The sequence below is a fragment of the Siniperca chuatsi genome, linkage group LG5, assembly GCF_020085105.1.
Source record: "Siniperca chuatsi isolate FFG_IHB_CAS linkage group LG5, ASM2008510v1, whole genome shotgun sequence".
NCBI classification, from domain to species: Eukaryota; Metazoa; Chordata; class Actinopteri; order Centrarchiformes; family Sinipercidae; genus Siniperca; species Siniperca chuatsi.
Window position 1 is genome coordinate 25,244,573 of NC_058046.1, and position 19,427 is coordinate 25,263,999.

General features: G+C 39.0%; 2 protein-coding genes across 6 annotated transcripts in view; both read left to right on the top strand.

The window, feature by feature from the left end:
• Positions 1-410: 410 nt before the first annotated feature.
• si:dkeyp-117b11.1 (SH2 domain-containing protein 6) lies at positions 411-10,939 on the top strand. 2 transcript variants are annotated; one of them, XM_044195095.1, is made up of 20 exons: positions 411-835; positions 925-1,012; positions 4,515-4,540; positions 4,644-4,678; positions 4,784-4,815; positions 5,318-5,411; positions 5,552-5,619; positions 5,733-5,784; positions 5,912-6,016; positions 7,051-7,079; positions 7,405-7,441; positions 7,649-7,727; positions 7,979-8,009; positions 8,185-8,221; positions 8,345-8,441; positions 8,625-8,662; positions 8,871-8,914; positions 8,991-9,059; positions 9,498-9,656; positions 9,791-10,939. In XM_044195095.1, the coding sequence occupies exons 1-20, from the start codon at positions 780-782 to the stop codon at positions 9,905-9,907; spliced, it is 1,293 nt and encodes a 430-aa protein (XP_044051030.1). In that variant the 5' UTR covers positions 411-779; the 3' UTR covers positions 9,908-10,939. The 2 variants fall into 2 exon arrangements, with proteins under 2 accessions (XP_044051030.1, XP_044051029.1); XM_044195094.1 differs by lacking the exon at positions 411-835 and having other exon boundaries at positions 844-1,012.
• A 2,030-nt stretch (positions 10,940-12,969) lies between these two features.
• Positions 12,970-19,427, top strand: part of cltcl1 (clathrin, heavy chain-like 1) — a 30,531-nt gene continuing 24,073 nt past the window's right edge. For 3 of the 4 annotated variants that reach the window (XM_044195084.1, XM_044195083.1, XM_044195086.1), the window contains exon 1: positions 12,971-13,408. In XM_044195084.1, coding sequence (XP_044051019.1) covers positions 13,367-13,408 — 42 coding nt within the window. In that variant the 5' untranslated portion in view covers positions 12,971-13,366. Of the gene's footprint in view, positions 13,409-19,427 lie in introns of all 4 variants that reach the window. The other variant, XM_044195082.1, reaches the window with a different exon arrangement.

Here is a 19,427-nt window from a genome sequence, read left to right on the forward strand (position 1 = left end):
TGTACTTTTGACCCTTGTGGGGTAAAAGAGAAATCCTTGAAGTCCGTAATGTTGAGGCTCATTTGATCTCACTAATCGTGATATTTCCCCCAAAAACAAATGATTTCTTAGAGGCAGTAAGTCCGACTGACCACACTGATATTTTCACCAGTAATTCAGCAGGCAGGGAACATTATCCAGTGATAAATAATGAGGTGACTTGTTGCCAAAAAAACAAACATATTGGGGTGGTATTCAAAGCTACACTCACTTACCAATTTATATGGTACACCTGGTTAAAACTAATGTAGTCTGATACAACAGTCCTGCAATAAAGCCTACCTTCATCAAGGTTATAATGTTCAGTTTTTGTCAAAACTGTTTTTAGAGAGGTGTTGATTTAACTTTATGGTCCTTTTGGAAGCTGCAGTTTGCGGTGCTGTTGAATTGAAGCTAGGTGTACATAATAAACTGGCAACTGAGTGTATGCAGCAGTTTGTTTAATTTTGAGTGCACCTGCACATACTGTAGGATTATTATTGCTCACTTCTCGTAGTTTTAAAAGTGTAAAATACAGTAAGCTCTTTGACATATCATCTCCAAGGCAGTTTTGTGTTTTTTAATCTCGTATCACTGCTGTCTTCCTTCTTAATGACGACTTATCTAAAGTTAATAATTAATTTCCCCTTTTGATGGCAGATGGAATACAAAGGAGATGTTATTTATCGGTTACAGCAAATTATTTCAAATTCAGCTGGTTATATGGCCATTAACAAGTTGCAGTAGGGAAATTTGGAGCCATGTTTGAGCTGTGCAGTGGCTGCAGCTCATTTAAAGGCAGGCAGCCCAGCAGCAGGTGAGGCTGTCTGTGTGACACAGGTAGGAAATGCAAATGAGATCAGTTAGAGCTTCTCTTCACATTCTCTCTGTATCGCTTACTTTCAGTCTTCAAAACCATTTGCATCCAAGAACAGAAACAAAGACATTTCCTCATGACTTGAGCTGTGAGACTCGACCCCACATTATGACAATGGTAAAGTACAGTTTTATTTTTGTCATATTTTGGTTTACATTCTGATAACTTTGGGTGGAGTGAGAAGGAAGTGCCCATGTGTTGTCGATGGCAGTTTTAGTATCTGAGTCCTCTGTAAACTTTCCATGTTGTTACTTTTATTTCAGCATTTTTTTCTTCTGGACTTCTGAATGGGGGAAAATATATCATGGCAAAAAAAAGTTGTGATTGCGTGGGAGTGTGATGGCAAACAGTAAAAATAACCCAGACAATTAGTGTTTGCAGATAACCTGAAAGTAAACACACCTACAGTACAGACATCAGTAATGTGCTTTACTATAGAATAAAGTTCTCTGAAAAGACAAACAAGTTTGTTGAACTTGTCAACGTTTCAGTGTAATTTACTAGGAATTTGATTACAAAATTGAATCACGTTTGATATAAGTGATTTGTGCACATTTTGAAGTTTTGTCTGAAATTTAGATGAAGTACAATCTGTTTTATTTGAAATGTGGAGGTTTAAATATTTTGTATATATAAAATTCAAGCAAGCAGAAACATACATACATAAATTATTTGATTCAGGTAGACCAAACAGTGTCACTTCTACATACTGAATATAGCATGTCAAGCTTCATATTTAGCTTTAGTTTTGTAGTTAGTGGTTTAGGGATTTGAACTGTATTCTTATTTGAAATGTAGTTACTTTTCTTGCCAGTGTTGCGATAACTTTCCCATAATACATTTCAGACTCTTTTTCAGTAAACATGACCATGCAATAGTTTGGAAGGTACTGTGGTTCACTCAGAGATGGTGTTGGAGTTCAGTCTGCAATGTTTCAGGCAGGGAAAAATGAACTTATCGGATAACTAAAAAAAAGAGTGTATGAGACTCTGTTTCTCTGATTCTGAGAAGAGTTTGTCTTTTAATGTTGGTGGTGATCTTTCTGTACAGTTTTAATTCTGTTGTCCTATGCAAATGTTACTAAATGGCTCAGGGGTCCTTGCAAAGATTCCAGTGAGTCACAGAAATATTTGTATTTTATTTCACAGTGAGAATACGTCTGAACATGACGTGCTTCCTCATGTAGTTTTCACTCTCTTTTTGGTAACATTAAATCTACACCATACATGGATATCGGTGTGTATAAGTGATATCTAGCTACAGAAGTATCGGATGGGGTTTTTGGTAACACACAATCGGCTCTATGGTCTCGCGTGACCCTTTTTGCTAGTCTGATGTGACAGAGTTTAAGTTCCCCTCGTCAAGTGCCAACAATGATGAGTTCCCTGTATGCTCACATGTTGAAAACATGCATTAAGAAATTGAGGTAAGATCCAGTCTGTGATGTGTGACTACGCTAAAACTAGTGTGGAAAAGGCAGCGCAGACAGTGTGAACACATATTGGAAAACAAAACTGTATTAGCAATCAATACTTTCATGGCATGTGCTTGTGGAGTTAGTTTTATAACTAATATTCAGCACAAATAGTATCTTAATATCTCTGTTAAGTATAAAAAATCTGAATCATAGTACAACCGTTCATTTTTTATTAATATCTAATATAATTGCTTGTGATGACACAGATACACTATTTCTATTGTCTGAATAGTGGAACATTTGAATGATGCCCAGTGTGTCTTGTCCTTGTTTGCATCAGATTTCACTTCATGGTTACATGACTTTTTCCTTTTTCCTCCTGTTGGCCTCCTGACAACCCTTCACAGATGTTTCTAAAAATGTCCTATCAGAGAGACGTTACAGCAGGTAGCAGTTCAACACTGTGGTCAACACAAAACAGAACATTGTCGCTGTGACTGGACCCAATCTTAAAATGCAGATATTTTTGGAATCACTGAGTGAGGAAAAGGTCATAAATAAACAGTAATGTGGTTCTCTTCATCCTTTCTTATCACCTCTCTCGTGCTTCTCATTTGTTAACAGTAAAGCAACTGTTTTCTGACATTTTACGTGCCAGTGTGTGAGAGATAGAAACTCTGCAGTACCTCCCTCTCTCCCTTTCTGTCTGTCTATTATACTTTACTTTACATCAACATTTCCTCTACGGCCGCCTGGCACTGTGGGAAAACAGATACTGTTGCTCCACTTCCTGATTTCACTTGAGGTGTATGTTTATCTCTGTCCCCTCCTGCCAACCTCAGTTACATCCCTGCAGATGAACTTTTCTGTCTTTTAACTGATAACGTTGCTTCAAAACAGCATTGATTGGGAATTAATTCTATCACCAATCAAAAGTTATAGAGATACAAATTCATGAGGACAATATTCACAAAGACTAAATAAGTTACAGTTGGAATACTGAAACTCCCTCCTATTATATCTAACATATATTAGAAGTGTGTGAATGAATAATCACTGGTGGAGGAAGTACTTATGTAAAAGTACCAATACCTCAGTGTAGATATACTCTGTTCCTCTGTAAGTAAAAGTCATGCATTCAATTTTACTCAAGTAAAAGTACAAAAGCAGTAGCATCAAAATATATAGTACCAAAAGTAAAAATACTCATTACGCAGAATGGCCCATTTCAGAATAATGTATGTTATTCTATCGGATTATAATTAATCACTTTAATGTTGCAGCTGGTAAAGGTGGAGCTAATTTTAATTAAATTATATACTGCTGGTTAGCTTGTGAATTTCCCCCTGGGGGTCAATAATGTCTTTATCTTAACCTATAATAACACATCATAATTTATTTATTGATTATATGTTGTATTCCATGTATTAATCTGAATCTGCAAAGTAACTAGTAACTAAAGCTATCAAATAAATGTAGTGGAGTAAAAGTATAAAGTAGCAGAAAATTGTAGTAAAGTACAAGTACCTCAAATATGACATGTATAGAAACAGCTTTAAACTCACTTCTCAAAGTATATTATAGATTATCATTACCTATAAGCAGCATTTTAATGTTATTTTAATGTAAAATCTAGATCTAAGCAGGCTGTATTTGCTGTCCGTAGCCACCTATTGTGTGTACAGTATATAAAACAACCTATTAAATTAACCATTCAGTATTTATTCCAGCACTCTTTACACTAACACCCGCACTATATGTATATTGTTTACAACTTACAGAAACCGTTTTCACTAGTACTGCATATAGACATTGTATGTTGATGTCTATTGCTGTTTTTATTTCTATTTCTATTAAATACATTAAAATGCCTAAGATGTCCTCATATCAACTTACTCATACTGTGTTTTACAGTATTATAAAACATTTAAACCAAGTGTTGATATACTGCTTCGAAATGTTACATGTTAAAATAATGTGTTCCCTTGCACTTTAGGTGTTTTTTTATTTATTTTACTAAATCACCTTGTGTAAATATAGCTCAATTGTCCATCATGTTGACCTTCCCCCAAAAGCAACCATTGACTCAGGTCTGATGACGAAGCTGATAGATAGCTAAAAGTAAATGATTGCTAGCCAGGCATGCAGTTAAGTTTATTTTGTTATCTCTGAATACTTATCTGAGGTTTCTGTGTTTTTCAGAGCTTCTTTGGAAAACTGAAGAACCTGTAAGTATTGTGGCCATTAGCAAAGCCTCATTAGTTTTGCTTTTAATGTATTATGCATGAAATAAAATGGTACTGCAGCATCTTACCTCTCCTCTTCTGACAGACACAGTGGACCTCCAGCTCCACCCAGAAGGACAGGTGAGATTCAACCTCACCTTGGAATGAATGATCCCTCCTGTCTTTGTTTCTTCACTGGATTACAGACCTTATTATCCATCTTTTTTTTTTTAATCTGTCTTTCAGATGCTAATGCAGGATGGCCAGAAGATGAGTTTGTAAGTAGAAAGACAACGAGCGCCTCAATTTGTACTTTTACAGGTTTATATCTACATATTATTAAAGGAGCTACATGAGGCATTTTTAAACATCTTTATCTCATTCTTATAATATTGTTACCAAATTTCCTATAACCTGTGTTACTTCTTTGTGTGTGTGTGTGTGTATGTGGGGTGTGGGGTGGGGGTACCTTATAGTTGCTTGTCTCCAGCCCCCTTCATTTTTTCTTTTGCTTTACTGAGGAGGGTTACTTTTTTCAAATCTAACTGAATCATAATATATTTTTTCTATTAGCATTTCACTCACTCATCAACCAAAGCTAAGTTGTGTATATTGAACTCCAGCAGATTTTCTGCAGACGTAAGGCTTCCAGTCTTGTTAGCTATGGTTTCATATAAATAAAATTCTAATGTCTCAGTATTAATGTGGTAATGACTATCTGTGAAAATGCCAAATGCATACACCTTTAAAATAGTAACACTTTATATTTTCTAATGGCAGGATGACGAGGACGGTGACATGTATGAAGCGCCTCCCTGCGAGCGTCCGGCTGTGAAAGTCCCACAGAGACAAGTGGTGGAGAACGTATATCTGGGTAACAGCACTGCACTGAGTCATTGCTGCACATAGGGTTAGGGTATAAACAGTTTAAAGCCCTGTTCAGCATAGATACCTCTAACAATATAAACCTAACCGTTTCCCTAAAATTCTGTTTCTTGATGCTACTTTTTGCAGAGAGGACATCCAATCCTGCTGTTCCACAGAGGCTGGCTGCTCCTCCACCCAGATCAGGCAAAGCCTTGGTAACAACAGCTCAGTGTCCTGGAAGTCTGTTTCTGTGTGTCTCTGCATCTGTCAAAAGTGTTTCAAGATGTTGCATTTGTTTTAATTAAATGATCTCACCTCTGTAATCCAGAAACCTCAACAACGTGCTGAAGAGTTCTACTATGATTGCAGCATCAAGAAACGTGAGTCATTCATCTGTTTTCATTTGCAACTACACAGATGCTCAAGGCATTTGCTGATTTTGTTCATTTATTCATCACTTTGACCTCTTTCTTCAATGTCTTATAACTACATCCTTCTCCCTCCCAGCACCCGAGATAGACAGAAATGAGAAGCCTGGGAGAAAGATGATGCCTCCTCCACCGGTCCGCTCTGCTCCTGCTGTTCCAGTCCCTGCACCCAACACTGAGGAAGGTGCAGTAATCACTTCTACCAACACAAATAAGCCTTTCATAGAAATAATTCAACAGCCTGGAAATGATGTTGACTGAGAGGAAGGTAAATGTGTTAATCAGGTGATATGGTAACCAGATATAATAAAATAAACATTTGCTTTCATTAGTCATGTGCTATTTACAGAAATACTGTCATTTGATAAACCCACTCCATAAACCACTTTGCATTTGCTGCTGCTGCACACCTGTTGTCTTATAGATCTTTCTCAGGAAAAACCCACATGGCACACAGACATATTGTGTTTAATGCTTCCAGCAGCAACAGCAGTTTGTTTGGAATACATAAATACAAGCAGAACTGGGTAGTTAGTGAAAGTCAAGCAGAGATTGCAGCTGTGAAACAAAGAGGAGAGTGCCACCTAGTGTAGCTTGAGTGCCTCAGAAACTCAACTTCATTAGCGAAAAAAATGAAAAAGTGATTTGCAAGAACACCAAGGAAATCATCACTTTGCACCAAAAATGTTGCCAAAATTAAGAAGTTTAAAAGACTAGGAACTTGTCACCTCAATATAAGACTATTTCTACACCCTCTGGCTTTGCCCAATTGTCTGAAACTTCAGGTCGAAGGTCATGAGCAAACTATCTGAGATTCTCTGCTTGAATATTCCTCTGTGTCCCACTGTTGCACTGCTTGGAGAAATCACACATTTCTGAATACCTCAAATCTTTCCTATTAAGCTCACTAACTGTAGCTAAGAAGACAATATTACAGAACTGGAAAGACAGAACAAAATTACATATAAATGACATAATGATAGATCATTAAAATGTGGAGAAACTTACAACATCATTAAAAGACTTCAGGATTACTCCTTTTACTAACTAACTAACTAACTAACTAACTAACTAACTAACTAACTAACTAACACAGTTATCTGGTTACCTGTGTTGCACTGTTAACTCTCTCATACTGTAGCCACTTACTGCCACAGGAGGCCTGTATGATACCACAACAACACAGATCACTGCTAGTATTTTCTTTCTGCATTTCAGATGTGTATCTGGATCCAAATGAAGAACAGGTAAGTTTAACTTGTGGTCACTAACTTCATTTTTTTTCTTTTGTAAGACAGGTCAAATGATACATGTGTGGAAAAGTTTCTGATACCAGAGGGGTGGTTTGTAAGACTAGTGGAACTAGATACACATTGATGGTGGCTAGACTACTGAGCGGGCCATGAAGCTGCCTATCAAGCCAGTTGGGCCAATCACATATGGATTACTAAATGGACCTACTGGGCCCAGGCCCAGGGCATCTGTTTGAAGTGACTGTTGACATTTTTGTTGGAAAGTCACAGACCTAAAGTATTATCATGATATGACATAATTTGTCTTTTTGTGTTTCAGGAAGATAATGATGACCTGTATTTAGAGCCTACAGCTGGTAGGTTGCATCACACTTCACAAGAACTAGCTCTGAGATGTTAATTCTTACATTTGCATGAAGAGTTTGATCTGTGAGTGATGATCAGATATCAACAGTTACTTAAACTCAATACTTCAATATATATTGTGAAAGACAACCATATTTCATTTCCAGATGATGGAAAGTCTAATAAAAATTACAATTTCCTTTCTTCCTGCTCCTTAGCTTGCTCTCCTCCCCCCCGTGCACCAATGAGGATGCCTCCATCTCCCAAGACATCATTTGTACCTTCTCCCATACCCATGTAAGTGCACTTCAACCTGGGTCAAAGCAGCTTTCAACCGACTACCTAACCAGAGCATGGTAATATGCACTAACCTGAAGCAACCTGTGATATAATCTGTCTGCATAGCTTCATACTCCATGTCACATCAGACAATGATGCTGCTGTGTTTTTGCAGCAAAATGCAAAAGTGGCAGAAATGGTAGTGGCATTATACAGAAAATTCCTAGTAATAAACATGCAATGAAAATTAAAATTCTCTCTGTCCGCAGGATGAAACCTCCGGTTCCCAGAGCTAAGTCTGTGAGTGTGTCTATTCATCTCAGTGCGTAGTCTTATCATTTCCTTATGCTAAGCTCTGTCCTCATTTAAAGTAAGACCATAAAGATAGAGGCTGAATTAGAAATGGAAATTTTCATTCTTACTCAGTATTTCCATTTCCTACCTAGAAAAGTTACTTTTATTTCCTCCCTTTTAGAACTCACTCTTGCCTTCCTTGAATGAGGTAAAAACAGGTAAAGGCCACATCTTCTTTGCTCATTAAAAACTGATCAAATATCAGTACAAACCACATCCAAAAGAAACATTTTTTATCATGATGATGAAGAGTGCATATCTTGTCTCTGTTACTTCTTCAGTTGAAGCAAGACGTGCCACATTTCCTAACAAACTCCCTCCACCAACTCTCAGTGTTAAGCCCCCTCTGCCAGCTAACCTGAAGGAAGCTAAACCCAGGTAAGAGGTGAAGAATACAGAGAGGGTGGAAAAGTTTGTTAGACAGCTGAAACTTAAGTGTTAAAACTGCAATGATTTACATTCATTTCCAGCTTGTTATTGCAGTTGACCCCATCTGCAAGTGCATACATACGTCAGAATTAAATTCAGTGTATAACATTAGCCTTTCTGCCTTTATTCCAGCCCTCCAAATCCTCCTATGGCAGACACTAAACCCATGGGTAAGCTCACTTTTTTCAAAAAGAGAGGGTTTTTTTTTAATCCTGAGGGATGACTGTGATCATTTGGAATCTGCTTAGATTCTTCATTTAATCTAATCCAAACATTACATGGATCATACTTTACTTCATTTAAACCATCTGGCTGTTGCCAAATACAGATTTCCCAAACCTGCGCTTGACATATAACATGTTTTCTATCTGTTTTAAGCCTCCTCTGGTGGTATGAGGGCAACCAAACAATCTGGGAATGAGGTACGATACTCAACTGCACAGAAAATCTTAACACAAGTTGATGGTTAACTTTTGCTAAATGTCTGTCTTATTACAGGACAAAGAATGGTTTGCTGGAGATTGCAACAGAAAGACAGCTGAGGACCTCTTACTGAGGGTCAACAAGGTAAACCAAACAGTTTTATGTTTCATTTCATGGTATAATAATCAGCTAATGCTGGGAGAGTCATTTCAACCACAATCTGTTTTTATTTCCAACCACACAAGGGCTTAAGGCAAGGGTGTAACAGACAATGGGGAAATTTTCTGAGTGTTTGTGTTCATGTTTTTGCTGACACTCAAGTAAAAGCCAAACCTGAGTTAGACAGGTTTCCATGACGGTGATTCCCTCTAATCCCCCCCTCCCATTTCCACCACTTACTCTGTAATATGTACAGCCTTTTTACATTCATCCCTCACTTTCATTTTTACTTCCCTATTCTCTTTTGGCCCTCATTCTCTTATCAAAGATTCCCAAACTTTTCTTCATCCCTTTTTATTTCCTATTCTTTGTGTCAATTTTGCTGAGATTTTCCTGTCTTTCCTCTCTTTTTCCTTGTTGTAGGACGGCGCCTTTCTCATCCGACACAGCTCAGCCCAGAGCGCCCGCCAGCCATACACCCTCGCTGTGCTCTACCAGCAGAAGGTGTACAACATTCCCATCCGCTTCCTGGAGGAGACACAAGGTTACGCCCTTGGAAAAGAGGGCAAGAAGAACGAAGAGGTGAGGGCAACAGAGGGGAGCGGGCTGTAGAGAGAGAGAGGGGAAGGAGAAGGAGAAAACAAACAGAGCAGGATTCTGGAAGAATATCAGGCTTTTCATTTAATTACTTCTCTCCCTTTATCGCTCTCTCTCAGATTTTCGGCACCCTCGACGAGATGATTTCCCACCACAAGAATAACCAGCTGCTTCTGATAGACAGCAAGAGCCAGGCCAAGCACACAGCGTATTTAACCCACCCTGCACGCCCTTAAAACTACACTACTAGGAGCTGTATTCATATGAGTTATATGAGGATAATTGCACAGTTTGAATGTTTCCCACTTGGAAATACTGCAGGTCTACTGTGTGTCGGAAAAGTGTAATTACATCTCTATGAAGTAGTTATACAGCTGAAGTACTATTTTCTTTATGTTGTTTATAGATTGAAATAGACAATGCAAATTTTGAATGCACTGAAAACTTAGCAGAGATGTAAATATCACAAACAGTTGCTCCAAGACAGTCAGCTGCCACATGACATGAGAACAGCTTTAACCAAAAACTTAAAGCTCAAAGAACATAAAGATCTACAGTGTGACAAAAAGTGGTTTTCCTGTTTTGTGCCATGTCATCGTTTTAGCAATAATTGCACAAGGTTAACTGTTTTTTAGTGAAAAGGAAAATGTGTCACTGTATTACTGTCATTCAGTCTGGATGTTTCTGCCTTTGTATGAAGAAATGATCTTGCTGTCAGATCACTGTATTTCACTGACTTTTCAACATACAAACTGTATATTTCTGCTGTTATAAGATATCAAAACACATCACAAGAGCCTCCTGATTTGCAGCAAAAATCTTCGTCATCACTTTGCGCCTCCTGCTCATTTCCATTATTATGGTCATGTGTGATGAACAGCTGAGTTAAATGTCTCCATGAATCAGCCATTTTCATTTTAGTCACGAGTACAGATTTGAGATTTGATCATTTCCCTAGTTTAGTTTAGTTTGATGACTTTGATTTTGATTATACTGTATGTTACAGGTGTCTTTTTGGTGTGATATTGCAGATATTGTGCAATACAGGCTCAACGTCAAAATGCATCTGCTTTACATTGTTTTTATTTTATTTCTTTTGCCACAGTTTTCCTGTATTTACTGTTGTTGACCAGTAACCATCGGTTAACCTGGACCAAGGTCTTTATTTGGGGTTTCTGTGGTGCGTGTGGTTCATTTAGAGGATTAAGTTCATTACAAAAGGTCGATGCTTGATTAAGTCTTTTGAGTAAACTCAAACCTCCACTGTTGTCAAACGTCTACTTGTGATTGATCCTCGTCATTGAGGGAGACTGTGTGTGCGTGTGTGTGTGCATGCCTTCCAGTGGCCACTGACCAGATGCTGCTGGTTACCCCTGCTTCCTGTCAGAGTGAAACCTCCTTCTCTGTGGCCAAACCATAAATCCTGGGCCTGTCAGCAGACTACATGTCAGAATCCTTTGTGTATGATTTAACAGAGTGTAAAACTCAACATTATACACATATCAGAATTAAATCTAACATTTGAATCATTTTGATCACCTGATTCTGAGTGGTATCAGCTTATTAACTGGGCAAACAACTCTCCTGTCACAACTTATCAACTTAAAATAGGCATTCAAATTTACTGCAAAGAGTGGATTTAATCCAACCTTGAAAAATAAGTAAAAGCAAAAAGTATGGCTGTAAAGTGCCTGAAAGTCATGAAATTACATGCAAAGAGAGCATCATGCTTTTTCAGCTTAGCGCACCAGACATTGTCATAATATTATGTCTTTTAGTTTTTAGAGCTGACTTGTGTTTTTACAGTAATAACACAGTTTCAAGTTGTCTAATCTTATTACGCTGGAGATTTCAGTACAGGCTGCAGAGGCTCCTTCAACTGTAGCTGCTGTATTTGCATAGGCCGGTGAAATGAGTACCAAATAACTTCCTGGAGCCAGTGTAATTTAGCAGGTGGATGAAGGTCATCTAGCTCTGTTACAGGATTACTGCTGGGATGAAAAACTGATATATTTTCAGGATCCTGAACCCAACAACATTGTGTGATTTGCAACATACAGTACAGAATCACTTAGTAACAATGACGTCTTTTTAATTTGTTCACTCAGACTCAATTCCATTTTAAATTATAGATTTTTGCTTTCATTAGGTAGAGCGAGTAGAGAGATGACAGGAAATGGGGGATCGCATGCAACAAAGATCCCTGGCCGAACATTTACATTACATAGCCAGTGTCTAAAAAGCTAGGTCACCAGGACGCTCCAAGTTAGAGATTTTCATAAAAAAAAAAAAAAATTAATAAACTATAATGTCATGGAGACCTACTGCCACTGGTCTATCACTAGGTATAACAGGACTTAACATATCATCTGCTTTATTAGCCGTATAAAAAGATTTAAATACTGTAAACACAAGGAGTTTTTATTCTTAACATGTTACAACTTTATGTGTATTGATAGGATCAACTAGCTACAGTACTTGCCAGGGTGATCATTAAATGTCTATGCAGCACCTAATTCTTTCCTTCCATATAAACTTACATCTAAACAAATCATGTTTCTCAAATGAGGAAGTTAAAACTGTATCGTGGAAGTCAGATTCTTTGGAACAGTAGTAATTGATTTCAAATGATGTCTGTGCTGTCCACATCCTGTGTGTAATACTGACTCACATCATTCATTTAAAGGCCTTTGTTGATTTCAAATGGAAGTATCTGTCTGACCAACCGCAAACTGATAGCTTCTGGTCTAAATGATTATGACTTTTAAATAGACAAAACACTGATTTTTTTAAATACTGTTTATAAAGTATTTCTGATTCTGTTTTCCATTTTTTATATGTGCAAAAATATGTCCACAGTCAGTCTCATCATATGCATTTAACATTGTATAAGGCCAGAATGTTTTTCTTAATAACACATTGAGTGCAATGCATGACAGAAACAATGTTTGTTTTTTCATATATTTTTTCAACTGTGCACAACCTGCTGCTCACCAGGCTTAATGAAAAATGATGATGATGACGATGATGATGAGAGTAGAGGGCCGTAGATGAGAGCCTGTATAAGTATAAAAAAGATGCAATTTCAGCAGTCCTCTCTAGTACAGATCTATACGTCATCCATACAACACACTTTTTGGGAAGACGGGTGTGTGTGTGTGTGTTTGACTTTGTAGAAATCATGCAAAGGTGGGGCGCTTGTCACGAGCCCTGATTCCGAAGTTGGTGGAAAGGAAGGGGGAAGGGGCTGTGGCGGAGGAGTACAAAATGCACATCCGACCGCTTGTATTGACAGCTCTGAGAAGAAAACAAAAATCCACGACACGGGCTGCTTATGCGAAGTAAACACATGCAATAACTCAGCGCGGACTTTTAGGACAACCCTGTATCCTTACATGGCTCGAGGAGGAACTGGTTTACACGCGGGGCTCAGTAGTAGTTGAAGTGGACTAGTTTTCTTAGCGGAGGTGCGGAGTTTCTGATTCAGGACTGGTGTAGGGGGGCTACTGAATGGGAGCAGTCATAGCATTCGTGTGATACCAACGCAAGCCACCCTGACTACCTACTACTGCCCATCATATTTGACTTTTGGGGACGTTTAGGGCACAAACAGAACAAGATCACCTCTATTCCTCCTGCTGTCCCCTTCCCCTTTCCTTCCTCACGGATTCTTCAGAAAGAGAAATCCTCCAGAAATGGCTCAGATACTGCCGATACGATTTCAGGAACATCTGCAGGTAAGCAGACGCAGAAAAGCCCTAAAATGAATCTCAGCTCATTTCTTTTTGCGCAGCTCCTCGCCCATGTAGGTCCGCACACACACGGCACATGTCGCATTTAAATGGAATCTGAAATAGGGCTGCAGGGTGGTGCTCAATATAGCTACAGGCCTAGTTTTCTCCTGCCGGGCAGATGATGACTTGTAAAAATTGACCAGTCAGATCGTATACAGCTCCAATGCGGACCGGTGTGTGTGTGTGTGTGTGTGTGTGTGTGTGTGGATACGCCGCAGTTTTTCCCCTTCAAGAGGAAAAACGCCGCTGTCATTTCCAGTCCGCGCCGATGCAAACTGCGGTGTTTTGACACTTTGCAGTTGCAGACAACTGAGCTCAGCTGTTGGTGGTTACATTGTAACTGAGACCTGAATGGCACTTGCGCTCGAGCTTTGTGGCTACCATGTTGTTGTCATGTCCTGCAGCAACGGATTCCTACTTTGTAACCTTCAACACCAACAACACTAGTCCGTGTCTCAGCAAATGTCCAGTTCTGCGCTGAGCTGCGGGCGTAACTTACAGAATCATCATAATATGTTGAAAATGTAGGCCTAATGATAATGTGAGGTGTTTTTAGACGGTGTCCTTTTAGAGTAGGTGTGTGTGTGAACAAGTAGAAGCATTTATTTTGCACGCAACCAGTTACAGTTAAATACATTGAAAAAATGCATCACTTAGCTGTAAGAACAGAAAAACACATTATTTGAGCAATATCTTGACATTGCAATAACCAAAATCTCATATTAAATCTAGTTTCATATACAGCATCAATATTATACCAATTTGGTGTGTCTCCCAGCTATACTTCTGGTATTTTCATGTCAGAGGAGCATCTGTGCAGCTTCAAAATGATCAACATGAACATGACAGACTAGCAAAGGCCCCATAGTCTTTCATAGGCAGTCTCTTGGTTGAACCCCCCCCCCATCATTAAATGCCCTTTTACAATTTGTGGACAAAAAAGGAAAACAAACAGCCAGTTATTTGGTCATCTGTGGAGGAACTATTTCCACTATGCACCCCTTTTGTCCGCTGGTATGGACTTTGTTAATCGTTGTCCCATAGCAGCCCCAGTGCTTGGTGTCTTGCAGCCAAAAGAGAAACTTTGTGACGCACCCCTCCACCTCCCCTGTCTGTAGCCTGTTGTTATGGTAACAGCAGGCAGTGAAATGGCCTTTCACTAGAAAAAAAGCACAGAGCCCCCACCCCCCTCTATCTCTGCTCCCTTCCTCTGGCCAGTAGCCCCGCATTCGTCAGCCAAAGATCCTTTATCCACCAAAAAACTGTGCTGGCCAAAAGAGCTTGCAGGCTACCAGGCTCCTCTCCTCACTGACAGGACTGGTACACTGTTGCTCGCTGATGGAGGGCAGTGCAGTACCTGGCAATGCCTGGGTTGTTAGTTCAAATTGCTCTCAACAGCGCATACCTTTCCCTTATACATCTCCTAAGAAAATCTAGCCTTGATGATAAGCAGCAGACTGCTTTACGTTCCACCTCTGCTGTAAAATCCCAGCTCTGCCCCAGTTGTATCCCTCTGTGAATCTAGGTGACTCCAGCAGAGTGAAAAATGCTTGGAATTTGCAAACCCAAGACTTTGGGCCTCAAGTTGTTTAGCTTTTTTTTTTTCTTGGCCTGGTATTTACAGCTCAGTGTAACATGGACTCAGCTTCATGATAAGGTACCAGCCTGTTGAACTAGCGGTTGCATGAGATAAAGAGAAAACCAAATGCTCCAAATATCTTGGTTATTTCACTCAAAACAGTTCTTTAACACAACTCTGGGTTTTAATACAGATGTGGAGGATGAAGCCTGGATCTCAGAGCTAATGTTTTAGCTGTGAGAGATTCAGTAGTATTCATTTTGTCACTCCACACCAGTAGCTATGGATTGCCTGCCTACCTTACACTGTCATTAGCATCTAGCTATGTGGTATAGTCTCCCTCCATCATTACTCTTTGTCCTCTTTGCTTGTTTACTTTGGTATGATTTATGATCCAAGGTCCAGGCTGTGTATGAGCACGTCAAAGTGTGTCATTAATTGACCAAATGGATCAGTTGCCTAGTTGGATGTGTGGAGCTGAATGTAGGCTACATCACTGTGGCCTCCAAACAGTGTTTTAAATTGTCTGGATTATGTTGGTGGCAAGATGAAGGAAGACAAGGGCAGGGAATGGTGTGTTGAATTATGAAAGTGCTAAAGTGAGAGTCATTTACAGCTTATGTGGCTCTGCTGCTGGTTGTCAGTGCTGCGGCCTACGTATTGTAGCAGCCTGTGTAAGTGCAAAAATGTCCTGCAGCTCCGAAGTGCCTGAATATTGTCCTGTCGAAGTTGAGTTAGGAGAGTCCAACCTGCTGCTCTGTGGCCGAACATCCTGGTGTGCTGCTGTGTCTATACTGATGAAATGATGCCACCACATCAAACCAATGCGTGTGACAGACAGATGAGGTAAGCAGGCCCTATTTAAGTCCGGCAAATCACATCAGGATAGAAAGCAGGATGACAGAGCAGTCTAACTCAGTCTAACAGAACATATCTGTGACCGCAGCAGTGTCTGGTCACCAAAACTCATGAATGCATTGAAAGAGCAGTCATTCACACATACAATATGCACATTGTGTGATTGTGTTATGTTACATGAGTCACAGACTGTTAAACCTATAATAACTGATCTAGGGCTGTAACAGTTATTTTCATTGATGATTAATTTACAGATTATTTTCTAGATAATTTGATTAATTGTTTTGTCTGTAAAATGTCAGAAAATAGTTAAAAATGTCCCATTATAATTTCCCAGAGCCCAAGATGAAATCTTTAAATTATTTTTTTTTCCGGCCATCATTCCAAAATCCAAAGATATTCAGTTTACTGTCATATATAACAAAGAAAAGCATCAAATCTAGTGAATGTTTGGCAGTTTTGCTTGAAAATGACTGAAATGATTACTTGATTTTCAAAACAGTTGCCAAATAATTTTCTATTGCTCAAGTAATTGTATCAGCTCTAAACTGATTTTTTGGCTTTATTGTTTCACTGGAAACAAGCTGGAAACACAACACTGTCATATTATCTTTTAAGTTATATGGCAAACGTGTTAGTTGTTACTTTACTCATCCAGCAGATATGCAGCAACATTAGCATTCATTTGGAGTCGTGTTTCTGTCCACTGATGAAAGTAAGTCCAATATTCCCTCTCCTTTTTAGCTCTGCTTTGGTCTCCACCACCTCCTGAGGAAAATATCAGGCTCTTTAGCAGCTAAATGCTAACTTTGTCTGTCTGCTGTTTATTCTGCTGGGCACAGAACATTTTTAGACTTTTTCACTATAAACAGCTGTCTGCTGCTGCCACAAATGATGCTATGAGAGCCGTGAGAGTGAACCAAAACAAGTTGCGGGCCAGAAAACCAAAACAATGAGCTGAAAGATGCTATAAAATTCTGCAGAGCTGAGCGGAACTAAAAAGAGTTGGGTGACAATTGTCTGTGGGTTTATCACTGTGAGTGACCAATTTCACTTACTCATATTCATTTGATCCATTGTTAATATAAAATATTGATTACAGCAGCTTTAAGGTTTTCATGATCACCTATACTATATACAATCTATAGGCTACATACCTAACCTATACCTACCGCTTGTGCAAGAACGTGAGGTAGCAACACTTCCTTATCTTTTTGCTGCTTTCCTCAGTTTTAATTGTGCTTGTGTAATCTCCTGGTGAACCCAAAACGCTCAGCTGCTGATGCGACGTGTCAGTGCCTCAGCAATGCATCCACCCAGTCTATGACTCACCAAATACCGTCAACGCTGTATCATCAGTGAAGTTCTACTGCCTTTGTTATAGTAATGCTGTTTTTGTGATGTTCATCTCAGCAGTTTAGGGAAGAGGACTTATAGGAGTCTGTGTGTGTGAACATGTATTAATGTATTACTAGAGGTAGTTTATGGGTCAATGGAGACAGTAGGTTGTAGTTAAAGTGGGATTTTAATCTGGAATGTTCTACTTAGGAGTGCGGGGGGGGGTGTCTTCCGGTGAGTCAGTTGCCCCACCCTGAACGGTATATTGCCAAAGCCCTGTGTTACTGGAACTGCACTATACAGACCTAGCTCTTATCCTTCTGTTTTTAGCTTCTCCTTTCATTCCCAACATTATTTTCTCCCCCACTATCTTTATTGTGGTTTCCCTCCCCTTTCCTCCCAGAGATAGTTTTGGCAGTCTTGAGGAGATGCAGCATATGGCTCCAGTCCTCCCTCAGGTCTTCTCTGTGGCCTCTTCAAGGATCCTTTATCTTGTATGTCCCCATAACTAACAGATACCAACTTTACATTGAATTGTGGCTGAGTGGTATGGTTGAAATCATTATCACAATATTAATAAGGATATTTTCTGATATTCATTATTCATATGTATTTAGATAAGGTTAATGTATGCAAAATCATATGGATGAAGCAGGGCTTCAACTAACTATTATTTTCACTATGGATTAATCTGCCAATTATTTTCTTGATTAATCATTTGGTCTATAAAAAGTCAGAAAGAGGCTTTAAATTGATGTTCAAAGAAATGAATTGTTTTCCACTGTTATGCAGTACATCAGAGCTAATCTCTATAAACTGATATCTGCATATGAATGCAGAATCTATAGGCAAGGGACAAGATTTTGGTATCAGAAGCGTTCTGGTTTCCGTTTGTAGTCCGAGTAGTATTGACCAATCGCGTTTGAGTGGGCTTTGATTTGCAGTCCGCGTGGAGAGCAAAAGAGGCTGAATGCATTGGCCGAAATACAGTCTCAGAACCCACTGGCTATTGTCTGACGGCGATTTAGTTTATCAATCTCGGAACCCTAGAGATTAGTTTTTTAAAAGTTTTAATTTATCTGCATTCAAATCGTCATCATATACAATAGCCGATGGATTCCAAGATTGCTAATCAGAATGTAAACAATGGCCGGCGCACGGAAGAGTTATATCCATTATTCGTTATCCGGATATCCACTGGCTACACCAGAAGCCCCGAAACATTGGCCATTACCCCCAGAGGCTTAATCGTCATCAGGCGATAGCCGATGGGTTCCTAGATTGCATGAGAACAAACTCAACTTGTGAAAAACTAAAATGAATAAACAAACAAATTTTGTAATATTTTATTTTCAGTTTGCTTGGACAGCAGAAGGTCATAAAACAATATTAAAGCTGCATTAATTGCTGCTGAACATAGGGTTGATGATAACAGGGTTTGGAATAATTTGGATATAATTCTCTGTGGGTTTGTCACTAAGTGACTCCTTTCACATTAAACATAGTGATTTGATCCACTGTTAATACAAAAAATATTTATTAGTACAGCTTTACATTATCTTCCAACCCTACCTTGTGTAATTGAAAATCTCAAAATGCTATTTCTTGCATATAATTAATGAAAGAACTTTACTTGCTGGAAAACAGCTTCTCTCATCTGAACCCCTCTGTCCAGCCCAGACTGATGAGTGATACATCCTTCCTGTTTTGTAGATGACATGATTTAAATGGCTCAGCAGTCATGATTTGTAGTCCTGCTGTACCAGCCAACTGCAAGATAGTGCAGTCCTTGTGATGAGCATAAGGATTCCTTTCCGCTTGCCTCAGACAGCATAATGCAGTCACTTCAATCATCAGAGGGAGAGTGCATTTTTCGGTCTGCCCTCTCAGTTCATAGTTAGTTTGACAATGTGCACAATAATTCTTCTGTTCAGCGGCTGTTAACCTTGGTAGAGTGTTTATTAGGTCAGAAATTGACATCAGCTTGGTTCTTTGTCTGTTGTATCTTGTTGCATCTTACTTCTTTTCATTAGAAAAGTAAATATGCTGAATAATGAATTGGATTTGCCGATGGTGCTTTATTAAAATATTCTAATTTATTCCTGATTTCAGTGGATCTCTATTGGGGATTTTCTTTAGTGAAACTGGTTTAGGCTGAATAATCTAGTGATAATTTAACTTCTTTAC